This window comes from Gymnoscopelus braueri (genome assembly GCF_963280865.1).
Source record: "Gymnoscopelus braueri genome assembly, chromosome: 16".
In the NCBI taxonomy this organism is placed as follows: domain Eukaryota; kingdom Metazoa; phylum Chordata; class Actinopteri; order Myctophiformes; family Myctophidae; genus Gymnoscopelus; species Gymnoscopelus braueri.
This window is the reverse complement of record NC_137616.1, coordinates 21,491,435-21,505,608: the sequence shown is the minus strand read 5'-3', so window position 1 is coordinate 21,505,608 and position 14,174 is coordinate 21,491,435. Positions and strand designations below refer to the sequence as shown.

Sequence of the window (14,174 nt, the reverse complement as noted above, 5' to 3'; positions counted from 1 at the left end):
AGGACTCCAATATACATTGAGTCGGTGACAAAAGTACTGGTTTGTGGTAGACAAATGTATTTATTTCAGAAAGTTTTAATGGAAGAGATTGCCATGGAATTTTTATTGCCATTATGTTACTTCTGAATGACCACATATATGGAGACAAATCATTGTACCTGTCGGTTCATTGTTGGGGCAAAAACCAGCTCATCCTATACAATTACCAAGTGATATGACCAGAACTGACCAATATAATAAGAGTAGTAAATATGTCATTATGCAACTCTTATCAAATTTTATTGCTGATGTGCAGAAATAATTTATAAAATTACAGCATAGGCACAAAAACTCATGTGAACCTCACTGGCTCAGTGATTCATAATATAATCTATTTTCATTCTCAGTCATGTGCAACATACAATTTTAGGCTACATTATGCTATTGATCCAATCTACTAAAATTCACACAAAATATGCAATCTCATGCTTCAAATACAAATTTCCAGTGTTCATGTAAACCCTATTTACAGTGTTTGGCAGTTAACTTAGATAAACCTAAGTCCCATAGAACTCCTTAAACTAAACTTCAGTTTCACTCATGTCAGCCAAGTGTAGTCCAACAAATGATGTACTGCAGAATTGCAGTCATTTAGTAATGGTAAAAAATAGTTTGTATTAAAACTTGTATTAAAGAAATGTCAGTTTAAAAACATTTCCATAATATTGTAATACACTGTAGAATTGTATTACTTTAGTATTGGTAAATAATATAACGGTAAAACTTGGATGTAAAACTATAAAGAAAAGCTTGTTCAAGTATAATATATAAAAGAAATATTGTCAGTTTTTAACATTTTCCATAAATAAAACGTCTGTCTTAAGTAGTAAAACCTTTTCAAATGGCTTGAGGCAGACCAACTCGGACCTTGTCATTATTTTCCCATGTGAATTAATCAACTTAAATTCAGTAGATCAGTATGTGATAAAAACCTAAAGCCAGGGGACAGTCAGGTCTAATTTATACTTTGTCATATGACTGTCACCAGCTGAAGCTGTTATTTTCTTGACACAGCCGTACAAATGTATAAATTAATACTTTAACCACTTAAACCCTATACTTTGTTGACTGGATTCCCAAAGGCTCTATACTAGGCTCCCTCCTGTTTTCGCTCCACACAAAAAATCTTTGCAGAAAATAGCTGATCTACAAGCTCAATGCATTGCATTCTAGCTTGTAGAAACGCTATTTTCTGCGAATGTTCCCTGCAGAATAGAGATGCTAGGGTTCAAGTGGTCAGGTTGATTTGACCTTGCGTCTCTGGGTGACCCAGAGTATGGTGGCAACCAGGACCGTCGACCCTCCAAGAGGTGCAAACACCAGGAGAATTGGGAACTGCCCCTGTTAAACAAAAGCAAAAACAAAGCTCAAGGGTCTTTGAGATTAAAAATAACTGGTTATTCATGTAGGACCACTTGCAGACATGCCTGTAGCTTATGGGACTGACCTCTCGAAGACACTTGTATCCATGGTGTTTGCCAGTACATTTGCACTCGGAGAAGCCAGGGCCATAGGGAGCACATAGAGAGTTCTCTGGACAGTCTAGAGCTGTGGGTCATCAACATTCCAGACATGAACGAATATGTATTCCCAATAATTTAGCTTAATAGTTAATTTGTCCTATGCTTAATGAGCTAGTGACTGGTCCACGACATTGAACACTGGCTGGCAGGTGGATCCTGCAGCATACAAGGACTTACCCAGCTGTCCAGCTTGGTTGCACAAGTTCACCGGATCTTGACAAAGACGATTTCCCTCCTTGACTTCCACCTTTTCCCAAGATGCATTGCCCCCTGGACAAACTTGGTTTGAAGGCAAAATCCTCCAAGTAAAAACAAACGAGACAAAAACAAAACAAAAAACATTTCCATTGGTAAAAAATCATGGTCAAATTTACACATTTTGCTAGAAAACATGTACTGTAGCCACATAACCCCATCGACATAATACTTATACATACAGTACATATAAAATGATACTTACAATTGTTTTAAATCAATAAATCCTTGAAACACCTTGTCACTGAGGTTGTCAATGGGGTTGTGTGAGAGGTCACTAAGGAAAAGTGAACAAAGTATAACCATATTTGCCATCAGTTTGATAGGCCATACAACATTGGGCAAAGGTAAAATAAAAAGGTAAAATAAAAACATACATACATTATAACAGCGGTAGATGCCTCTCGAAGATCGCTCACATTACTTAAAGAGCAATTGGACAGATCCAGCCTGAACAAGAAGAATAATGAGAAGGATATGAGAAAGGTATATGAACTGTTAACAGTAATAATACTTGAACAATGAAACCATGTAAAGTTGTAGAATAAGCTATATGAATGCAGTGCGGACTGCTGATTTGACATATGGACAAAGTCCAATATGTTTGGGACAATATTGTGGGGATGACAATTTGTGCTTTCACAAAATATTTACATAGTTTATCATAGTTATAGTTTATCAGTAATGTCTACATGTATATAATAAGTGGGTAAAGGCAAATAATAAAGCTATAACAGTCAGTTAAGAAAAGTACATCACTTTACTGTAATGCAGCCTTTAAATCATTTAGACCTGAGGTTGATTCTAAAAACGGCTTCTAAATCTTGACCTAAGTTTTCTGAAAAACGTATAATATTTATTAAAGAATTACAAAAAATGTGTGTTGCTATATACTGCACATAGCAACAACTACGCCAAAAGGGGTTCCCGGGTTGAAAGGTATAGTTACATATAGGGGTTCCAGGTCTAAATGGGTGAAAACAAGGAAAGGAACACTTATGCCCTATCACAATATTATGATATACAAAATCCCAGACAATATAGTGTCTCATATATCACAATATTGATTTGCCCAGCCCTAGTGTACAAATGTAACCAAATGGGCGCTTACATTTGTGTTACAGTGTGTACAGTTAAATTAACAATGAGGATTGTATCTACTAAAGCAGTGGTTTTCATCGTTTTCAGGCCGCGACCCCCCAAAATAATAATACTCGAACTGGGAAGTCGGGACCCCCACCCTGTCAAGCACTTGGAATTGTAGGAGTTGATGCATCACTTTTTGTTTGACTCAGTTCCACAGATAAATATTGTGAAAATAGCAGATCTACAAGCTTGCGAGGCCATCGGCTATTTTTTTTTTTTTTGCATCTTTCTTATTATTTGACAATTTGGCCAATGTTTGACCAGTTTTTATGGTATAGTGTGTTGATTAATTTTGATGCAGTAATGGTCTGTTTTTTTTTAAGTATTAAAAAGGTCTGAAAAGTCATGGGGACCCCCCCAAAATCATGTGGGGACCCCCCTGGGGATCCCGACCCACAGGTTGAGAACCACTGTACTAAAGACAAAGTTTGTCAGAGACTATAGTGGTGCATTATTATTAAACCCCCTACCCGATGACGTATTGCGGATCGCTTGTGTTGTTGTCATTCTGCAGACAGCAGCGGCCGTCGATGCGACCTGCAGATGAGCTGCAGAACTGTCCCACCAGAGAAGTGTCGTTCAGGACGGTCTCACTGCACAGTTTACATACCTGCAGTGTGGTGGAAGAAGTACTCAAATGTTTTACTCAAGTAAAAGTATCAATACCGCAATGTAGAGCTACTCTGTTACAAGTAAAAGTCCTGAATTCAAAATTTACTTGAGTAAAAGTGCAAAAGTATTGGTATCAATATGTACTTAAAGTAGCAAAAGTAGAGAGTACTCATTGTGCTAGCCTTGAAACATGACTGTCATACCATGACAGTCATGTGAACCATGGCTATCATTGTGCAGAATGTCCCATTTCACAAGTTTTCAAATGTATAAAAAAGTCGTTTGAAAATAGCAGATCTACAAGCTCACAATGCGTTGCATCGTGGACATACTCCCGTAAAGTAAAAATACCTCAGTTGTACTTAAGTACATGTACTTAGTTACTATACACCACTGCATACCTGCAGCAGCAGCAGCAACAACATCATCTGCTTTACCAAAACACGCTATTGTACAGTCATTACACTCCCCTCCCCCCCAAAAAAACTTATTATTATAAACTATTATTGGTTAATAATGCACTTACCTGCAGCTCTGTCAACTGACAACTCGAATATAAGCATGAAATAATGATTAATATAATCACTGATGATTTCAGCTGGAAGACCCCAGCTCTCATTTTCAGTCCAATGAAGTCATATGACCATATGGTAGCCTGGTCATGTGACCATGGTAGCGTGGTCATGTGACGAGAATGACGACCTTTCCACAGCCTTCCGCATCGCGTGCACTTTTTTTTTTATCATTAGCTTACACTTCGTCTGTAAAAAATAGAGTAAACTAACAAAAAAGACAACTTATAATGTAGGCCTTTATTTATATCCTCTCATACTGATGTAGAGATGACATGAATGAAGGGATGAAGACCAAGCCAAAGCCTTCATGCCATCATATTGCGTTACATATTGTGCATACATACAGCCGTAGGGATTGTCATTATAATTAGCCAATGGTGTAAAGTAACTAAGTACATTTCCTCAAGTTAAGTACCGTACTTAAGTACAATTTTGAGGTATATATTTTTTTTTACTTAACTGGAGTATTTCCAATTTTCAGTACTTTTACTTTATATAGCCTACTCTAACTCCACTACATCTAGAGGCAAATATTGTACTTTTACTCCACTACAATTATTTGAAAACTTTAGTTACTAATTACTTTGCAGATGTAAATTATTATATCATAAAACATACATTTACCACTTTAGCCCTATTTTATACATAGGCTATTTTCAAACATTTTAGTACTTTGACTTTTGGTACTTTAAGTATAATTGATGCCAATACTTTTGTACTTTTCCTCAAGTAACATTTTGAACACAGGCCTTTTACTAACTGAGTATTTCTATATTGTGGTATTGCTACTTTTACGTAAGTAAATATTAAGTAATATATCTGAGTACTTCTTCCACCACTGTAATTAGCCTAAGTCAAGCTATCTCCCTTGTGATTTGCAACAGCATGGATACATTAAGTATTATATTTAATAATAGTGTTAAATATAATATTAGAGCTTATTGAAGCCTTGCACGAAATTAAATAAATAAAAATAGCTATACTGGCCAATTTGACCTCATGATTAAGTTAACCATGTGCCACGTTTTGAGTTGTAGTGCTTGGTTAATAATAAGCAAGTTATGAAATTATTATTAATTCGTCTAGAAGTGTTTATACTGACTTTTTGATCTATAAACGTTGACTGCTGCGCTTTCGTTCTCTGACACTCTGGGCAAAACCTTTAACATGTGGACGTTAGCAGGGGCTTTCCGAGCCGCACAGGATTTCAAAGGAACACAAATAAACGCCAGAAGGAATATTTTAGTCAGCTATTATCTTAGGTGGAAGTTGCCTTAATATCCATATATGTTTCAAAACGTGTGAAGAAAACAGGCGTTAGTCAAATCGTGTAAACGCACTAACCGGACGCCCCTCCCTGGATAAACATAATGGTTTGATCCCAGGGATTGTTGCAATCAGTGTTGCCATGTCGGCTTATTATAAGCAATTTTGGGATTGTTTTTCTGTAAAGTTATTTGAAAATATCGGTGGTTGCGGTTTTTTAGGCTTGTTTCTAAAGTGTACTTATTTTGGGCTTGTTTCTAAAGTGTACTTATTTTGGGCTTGCTGTGTAATGTTGTTTAAACCAGTGGTTCTTCCAAACATTTTCATGCCAAGGACCCCCTATTTATATGTACCAGTATTTATTTGTCTGCAGACCCCCGTTTATATGATGTTTTTGTCACTAAATGTTTCAATGGATTGAATACACAGGACCCCAATGGAAACAAACAAGCCATAGTGCTTTCTTGGGTTGGCTTTTTTGGCCAACTGTTAATAAAGTATTCAATCAATCAATCAATCATCTGAAAATATGTAATGCCATGGACCCCCATACAAGATTTGTGCTGTTAAAATGTTTACATTTTCTTAAAGATCTTATTTGAAAATAGCTGATCAACAAGCTCACAACGCGTCACATCGCTACGCGTTGTGAGCTTGTAGATCTGCTATTTTCAAATAAGGGCTCGACTCTTTTGGGCTTGTTTTCATAGACCAGGCTGCTTATTACTCTCACAACATCTGGCAACACTGCAATGCCTCTTGATGGGGCAGCAGATACATATTGAATACATTATTGCTTTGGCTGCAACCTTGTTGTAACCGCCTTTCGTCGGTTTAATATCACATTTTCTGTTTGTTGGTGTGTTGTTCTATAGCCATATGCATTCGATCAAGAAGTCATAGGAGACAAGGAAGCACATAAATAAACCCACTCCACGTTGGATTGTTTGTGTGACACATTGGGGCTTTTTAGCATCGGCTGCCACGGTGCGACGCGGGGGTTTTGTTGCACAAACAAACTGCACCTTTTCATCCGAACAGAAAGTTCATCTGATCGGATGGAATGAACGACATGCGTCGAAGGAGGATTTAGCGTTATGTCTGTGTCAATTTAGCCCGGATCATTCACAGCTTGGACGGAATAAATCAATTTTTGCATCAGCAATGAAGGTAGAATTACTTAACATTGCAACATGGCTGCTACGGGCTGCTAGAAAAGTTTAGCCCTGACGTGGGGAAAAGTTTGATAGGAATGTTACTTGGTATTTAGGAGACTTTAATAGTTCTAAGATAAGTCGGCGTTATTCTTCTGCTCGAACCTGGTATCTATATTTCCTGATCTGGACTTTTAAAATCGCCACATTGTGGGTGAATACAGACAGTGGGACTGTACAGCCACCACCACTGCAGAGAACTTTTGTGAGAATCAACTGTGTGTACTCAAAGCAACAATATTGACAAAAAGGACTTGTCTTCCAAGCAGTCTGACCTACACAATGCATTTTTCCATACCTGAAACAGAGGTTCGTTCGGGGGAAAATGGATCAACATTTGTGGTGAGTGGCAGAGGTGTAAAGTAACTAAGTACATTTACTCAAGGACTGTACTTTTTCAAATTTTACATAGACATTTTCAGTACTTCTACTCCATTACATCTCAGAGGCAAATATTGTACCTTTACTTCACTACAATTATTTGAAGTTAATAATTACTTTGTAGATTTTGATTATCAAAACATACATTATCCACTTAAGCCCTATATACATTTTGACCTTTTGAAAATAGCCGATCTACAAGCTCAATGTGAGCTTGTAGATCTGCTATTTTCAAAAGAGTTTTATACATTTGAAAACTTGTGAAATGGGATATATTCTGCATAATGAGTACTTTCTACTTTTGATATAAGACGTACATTTTGATATCAATACTTTGGTACTTTTACTCAAGTACATTTTGAATTCCGGACTTATTTGTAACAGAGTATTTCTACATTGCAGTATTGATACTTTTACTTAAGCAAAAAATGTCAGTACTTTTTCCACCACTGGTGAGTGGTACAAAGTAAACACGTTATCTTTTGACGTCAGATGGAACTGACTACACAGCTGTGTTAATATAACTCAAACTAATCTAACGTGTCAAATAAAGATAATATTCGAAAGTGTTTCTTGTATAGCTATGGCCTTAATAGCTTGAGGAACAACAAATACACTTAAAATGTTGTGCTTACAAGAAATGATGATGTATTAGCTAATTCTTAAAGCAGGACATCTTTCGACAGTCGGTGTACCTTTGGCTTGAACTCAGGCACAACAATGTCCCTTTTGTTATTGAGATTGAGTCAGCATCCCTGAGGTCGGAGGTTTGCCACCATGATATTCCAATACCCCCCCCTCCCTCAACCTGGGGGGGGAGGGTCCCCCAGAGGACAGTGAAGTGACAAATTAAGGACTTTTAAAACCTTTTTAATACCTAAAAAGAAATGAAAGAAGACCATTACTGCATCAAAAGTAATCAACAAACTATACTCTAAAAACTGGTAAACCATTGGCCAAATTGTCAAATAATATAAGAAAGACGCAAAAATTGTGAGCTTATAGATGTGCAATTTTCACTATTTATCTGTGAAAGCGAGTCAAACTAAATGTAATGCCTACAATTCCAAGTGCTTGTCAGGTTGGGGGGTTCAAATATGATTATTTTCTAGGGTCGTGGCCTGAAAAGGTTGAGAACCACTGGACCACTGGCCAGTGTGTTCTAACTATTATGGTGCACTGTAACGTTTTATGTGCATGTCTGGTGCCAATGTTACTGCCTGCCTCTCTCTTTTGGTTTTGAAATGCCTGCCCCATGCGAGGTTTGTAAACAGGTTCCAGAGAGTAACTGGCTATATTGGCACATTGGTAGGGTTTCAGTGACTAGAAAGGATGATTCATAATGAAGCATGACATGGGCATTATTAAAGTTTGCTCATGGACTCAAGTGTGAGCACACAACCATACTGGCAGAGACTTGTTTTAGAGACAAGTAGCCAAGCCAACATGTAAAACTAAAGAATGCTGCTTTAGTGCTTTTTTAATGTGCAAGACTGTGCAAGACACATGCGTGCATATGGGAACAGTGCTTGTGCCTTGTGGTCACTGGATGCATGAAGTACTGATAACACACACCTAACACTTAAATCCATGAGTTTGTCACAATTCCTCTCTTACGAGGTGTATTGGCCCTTGACACCACATCTATTGCAGGAAAGTGTGAAATCACATTTTCCTGAAATTAATGTCATATTCCTGTGGGACAAATAACCCACTCCTATGTGAAGTATATGGTGTGGGTGTGTCTGAAAGACTGTTTCAAGTCAAATAAAGTAATGATTAATCCTTTTAGTAGGGGAAATGGCTAGTTTCTAGAATAAAACTCAATTTCTCTGGACTAGTAAATACAAATTTCCAGTGTTCATGTAAACCCTATTTACAGTGTTTGGCAGTTAACTTAGATAAACCTAAGTCCCATAGAACTCCTTAAACTAAACTTCAGTTTCACTCATGTCAGCCAAGTGTAGTCCAACAAATGATGTACTGCAGAATTGCAGTCATTTAGTAATGGTAAAAAATAGTTTGTATTAAAACTTGTATTAAAGAAATGTCAGTTTAAAAACATTTCCATAATATTGTAATACACTGTAGAATTGTATTACTTTAGTATTGGTAAATAATATAACGGTAAAACTTGGATGTAAAACTATAAAGAAAAGCTTGTTCAAGTATAATATATAAAAGAAATATTGTCAGTTTTTAACATTTTCCATAAATAAAACGTCTGTCTTAAGTAGTAAAACCTTTTCAAATGGCTTGAGGCAGACCAACTCGGACCTTGTCATTATTTTCCCATGTGAATTAATCAACTTAAATTCAGTAGATCAGTATGTGATAAAAACCTAAAGCCAGGGGACAGTCAGGTCTAATTTATACTTTGTCATATGACTGTCACCAGCTGAAGCTGTTATTTTCTTGACACAGCCGTACAAATGTATAAATTAATACTTTAACCACTTAAACCCTATACTTTGTTGACTGGATTCCCAAAGGCTCTATACTAGGCTCCCTCCTGTTTTCGCTCCACACAAAAAATCTTTGCAGAAAATAGCTGATCTACAAGCTCAATGCATTGCATTCTAGCTTGTAGAAACGCTATTTTCTGCGAATGTTCCCTGCAGAATAGAGATGCTAGGGTTCAAGTGGTCAGGTTGATTTGACCTTGCGTCTCTGGGTGACCCAGAGTATGGTGGCAACCAGGACCGTCGACCCTCCAAGAGGTGCAAACACCAGGAGAATTGGGAACTGCCCCTGTTAAACAAAAGCAAAAACAAAGCTCAAGGGTCTTTGAGATTAAAAATAACTGGTTATTCATGTAGGACCACTTGCAGACATGCCTGTAGCTTATGGGACTGACCTCTCGAAGACACTTGTATCCATGGTGTTTGCCAGTACATTTGCACTCGGAGAAGCCAGGGCCATAGGGAGCACATAGAGAGTTCTCTGGACAGTCTAGAGCTGTGGGTCATCAACATTCCAGACATGAACGAATATGTATTCCCAATAATTTAGCTTAATAGTTAATTTGTCCTATGCTTAATGAGCTAGTGACTGGTCCACGACATTGAACACTGGCTGGCAGGTGGATCCTGCAGCATACAAGGACTTACCCAGCTGTCCAGCTTGGTTGCACAAGTTCACCGGATCTTGACAAAGACGATTTCCCTCCTTGACTTCCACCTTTTCCCAAGATGCATTGCCCCCTGGACAAACTTGGTTTGAAGGCAAAATCCTCCAAGTAAAAACAAACGAGACAAAAACAAAACAAAAAACATTTCCATTGGTAAAAAATCATGGTCAAATTTACACATTTTGCTAGAAAACATGTACTGTAGCCACATAACCCCATCGACATAATACTTATACATACAGTACATATAAAATGATACTTACAATTGTTTTAAATCAATAAATCCTTGAAACACCTTGTCACTGAGGTTGTCAATGGGGTTGTGTGAGAGGTCACTAAGGAAAAGTGAACAAAGTATAACCATATTTGCCATCAGTTTGATAGGCCATACAACATTGGGCAAAGGTAAAATAAAAAGGTAAAATAAAAACATACATACATTATAACAGCGGTAGATGCCTCTCGAAGATCGCTCACATTACTTAAAGAGCAATTGGACAGATCCAGCCTGAACAAGAAGAATAATGAGAAGGATATGAGAAAGGTATATGAACTGTTAACAGTAATAATACTTGAACAATGAAACCATGTAAAGTTGTAGAATAAGCTATATGAATGCAGTGCGGACTGCTGATTTGACATATGGACAAAGTCCAATATGTTTGGGACAATATTGTGGGGATGACAATTTGTGCTTTCACAAAATATTTACATAGTTTATCATAGTTATAGTTTATCAGTAATGTCTACATGTATATAATAAGTGGGTAAAGGCAAATAATAAAGCTATAACAGTCAGTTAAGAAAAGTACATCACTTTACTGTAATGCAGCCTTTAAATCATTTAGACCTGAGGTTGATTCTAAAAACGGCTTCTAAATCTTGACCTAAGTTTTCTGAAAAACGTATAATATTTATTAAAGAATTACAAAAAATGTGTGTTGCTATATACTGCACATAGCAACAACTACGCCAAAAGGGGTTCCCGGGTTGAAAGGTATAGTTACATATAGGGGTTCCAGGTCTAAATGGGTGAAAACAAGGAAAGGAACACTTATGCCCTATCACAATATTATGATATACAAAATCCCAGACAATATAGTGTCTCATATATCACAATATTGATTTGCCCAGCCCTAGTGTACAAATGTAACCAAATGGGCGCTTACATTTGTGTTACAGTGTGTACAGTTAAATTAACAATGAGGATTGTATCTACTAAAGCAGTGGTTTTCATCGTTTTCAGGCCGCGACCCCCCAAAATAATAATACTCGAACTGGGAAGTCGGGACCCCCACCCTGTCAAGCACTTGGAATTGTAGGAGTTGATGCATCACTTTTTGTTTGACTCAGTTCCACAGATAAATATTGTGAAAATAGCAGATCTACAAGCTTGCGAGGCCATCGGCTATTTTTTTTTTTTTTGCATCTTTCTTATTATTTGACAATTTGGCCAATGTTTGACCAGTTTTTATGGTATAGTGTGTTGATTAATTTTGATGCAGTAATGGTCTGTTTTTTTTTAAGTATTAAAAAGGTCTGAAAAGTCATGGGGACCCCCCCAAAATCATGTGGGGACCCCCCTGGGGATCCCGACCCACAGGTTGAGAACCACTGTACTAAAGACAAAGTTTGTCAGAGACTATAGTGGTGCATTATTATTAAACCCCCTACCCGATGACGTATTGCGGATCGCTTGTGTTGTTGTCATTCTGCAGACAGCAGCGGCCGTCGATGCGACCTGCAGATGAGCTGCAGAACTGTCCCACCAGAGAAGTGTCGTTCAGGACGGTCTCACTGCACAGTTTACATACCTGCAGTGTGGTGGAAGAAGTACTCAAATGTTTTACTCAAGTAAAAGTATCAATACCGCAATGTAGAGCTACTCTGTTACAAGTAAAAGTCCTGAATTCAAAATTTACTTGAGTAAAAGTGCAAAAGTATTGGTATCAATATGTACTTAAAGTAGCAAAAGTAGAGAGTACTCATTGTGCTAGCCTTGAAACATGACTGTCATACCATGACAGTCATGTGAACCATGGCTATCATTGTGCAGAATGTCCCATTTCACAAGTTTTCAAATGTATAAAAAAGTCGTTTGAAAATAGCAGATCTACAAGCTCACAATGCGTTGCATCGTGGACATACTCCCGTAAAGTAAAAATACCTCAGTTGTACTTAAGTACATGTACTTAGTTACTATACACCACTGCATACCTGCAGCAGCAGCAGCAACAACATCATCTGCTTTACCAAAACACGCTATTGTACAGTCATTACACTCCCCTCCCCCCCAAAAAAACTTATTATTATAAACTATTATTGGTTAATAATGCACTTACCTGCAGCTCTGTCAACTGACAACTCGAATATAAGCATGAAATAATGATTAATATAATCACTGATGATTTCAGCTGGAAGACCCCAGCTCTCATTTTCAGTCCAATGAAGTCATATGACCATATGGTAGCCTGGTCATGTGACCATGGTAGCGTGGTCATGTGACGAGAATGACGACCTTTCCACAGCCTTCCGCATCGCGTGCACTTTTTTTTTTATCATTAGCTTACACTTCGTCTGTAAAAAATAGAGTAAACTAACAAAAAAGACAACTTATAATGTAGGCCTTTATTTATATCCTCTCATACTGATGTAGAGATGACATGAATGAAGGGATGAAGACCAAGCCAAAGCCTTCATGCCATCATATTGCGTTACATATTGTGCATACATACAGCCGTAGGGATTGTCATTATAATTAGCCAATGGTGTAAAGTAACTAAGTACATTTCCTCAAGTTAAGTACCGTACTTAAGTACAATTTTGAGGTATATATTTTTTTTTACTTAACTGGAGTATTTCCAATTTTCAGTACTTTTACTTTATATAGCCTACTCTAACTCCACTACATCTAGAGGCAAATATTGTACTTTTACTCCACTACAATTATTTGAAAACTTTAGTTACTAATTACTTTGCAGATGTAAATTATTATATCATAAAACATACATTTACCACTTTAGCCCTATTTTATACATAGGCTATTTTCAAACATTTTAGTACTTTGACTTTTGGTACTTTAAGTATAATTGATGCCAATACTTTTGTACTTTTCCTCAAGTAACATTTTGAACACAGGCCTTTTACTAACTGAGTATTTCTATATTGTGGTATTGCTACTTTTACGTAAGTAAATATTAAGTAATATATCTGAGTACTTCTTCCACCACTGTAATTAGCCTAAGTCAAGCTATCTCCCTTGTGATTTGCAACAGCATGGATACATTAAGTATTATATTTAATAATAGTGTTAAATATAATATTAGAGCTTATTGAAGCCTTGCACGAAATTAAATAAATAAAAATAGCTATACTGGCCAATTTGACCTCATGATTAAGTTAACCATGTGCCACGTTTTGAGTTGTAGTGCTTGGTTAATAATAAGCAAGTTATGAAATTATTATTAATTCGTCTAGAAGTGTTTATACTGACTTTTTGATCTATAAACGTTGACTGCTGCGCTTTCGTTCTCTGACACTCTGGGCAAAACCTTTAACATGTGGACGTTAGCAGGGGCTTTCCGAGCCGCACAGGATTTCAAAGGAACACAAATAAACGCCAGAAGGAATATTTTAGTCAGCTATTATCTTAGGTGGAAGTTGCCTTAATATCCATATATGTTTCAAAACGTGTGAAGAAAACAGGCGTTAGTCAAATCGTGTAAACGCACTAACCGGACGCCCCTCCCTGGATAAACATAATGGTTTGATCCCAGGGATTGTTGCAATCAGTGTTGCCATGTCGGCTTATTATAAGCAATTTTGGGATTGTTTTTCTGTAAAGTTATTTGAAAATATCGGTGGTTGCGGTTTTTTAGGCTTGTTTCTAAAGTGTACTTATTTTGGGCTTGTTTCTAAAGTGTACTTATTTTGGGCTTGCTGTGTAATGTTGTTTAAACCAGTGGTTCTTCCAAACATTTTCATGCCAAGGACCCCCTATTTATATGTACCAGTATTTATTTGTCTGCAGACC

General features: G+C 37.1%; 2 protein-coding genes across 2 annotated transcripts; both read right to left on the bottom strand.

Annotated features, from left to right (window-relative positions):
• Positions 1–51: 51 nt before the first annotated feature.
• On the bottom strand, positions 52–5,405 carry LOC308103195 (all-trans retinoic acid-induced differentiation factor-like). Its single transcript, XM_080453092.1, has 7 exons — positions 4,102–5,405; positions 3,434–3,573; positions 2,199–2,267; positions 2,023–2,094; positions 1,740–1,861; positions 1,487–1,587; positions 52–1,380 (listed from the first exon to the last, which is right to left on the bottom strand). Exons 1-7 carry the CDS (start codon positions 4,258–4,260, stop codon positions 1,276–1,278), a joined length of 768 nt encoding a protein of 255 aa, XP_080309218.1. The 5' UTR covers positions 4,261–5,405; the 3' UTR covers positions 52–1,275.
• A 3,466-nt stretch (positions 5,406–8,871) lies between these two features.
• On the bottom strand, positions 8,872–13,787 carry LOC308103395 (all-trans retinoic acid-induced differentiation factor-like). Its single transcript, XM_080453351.1, has 7 exons — positions 12,484–13,787; positions 11,816–11,955; positions 10,581–10,649; positions 10,405–10,476; positions 10,122–10,243; positions 9,869–9,969; positions 8,872–9,762 (listed from the first exon to the last, which is right to left on the bottom strand). The coding sequence occupies exons 1-7, from the start codon at positions 12,640–12,642 to the stop codon at positions 9,658–9,660; spliced, it is 768 nt and encodes a 255-aa protein (XP_080309477.1). The 5' UTR covers positions 12,643–13,787; the 3' UTR covers positions 8,872–9,657.
• Between the last annotated feature and the right edge of the window lie 387 nt (positions 13,788–14,174).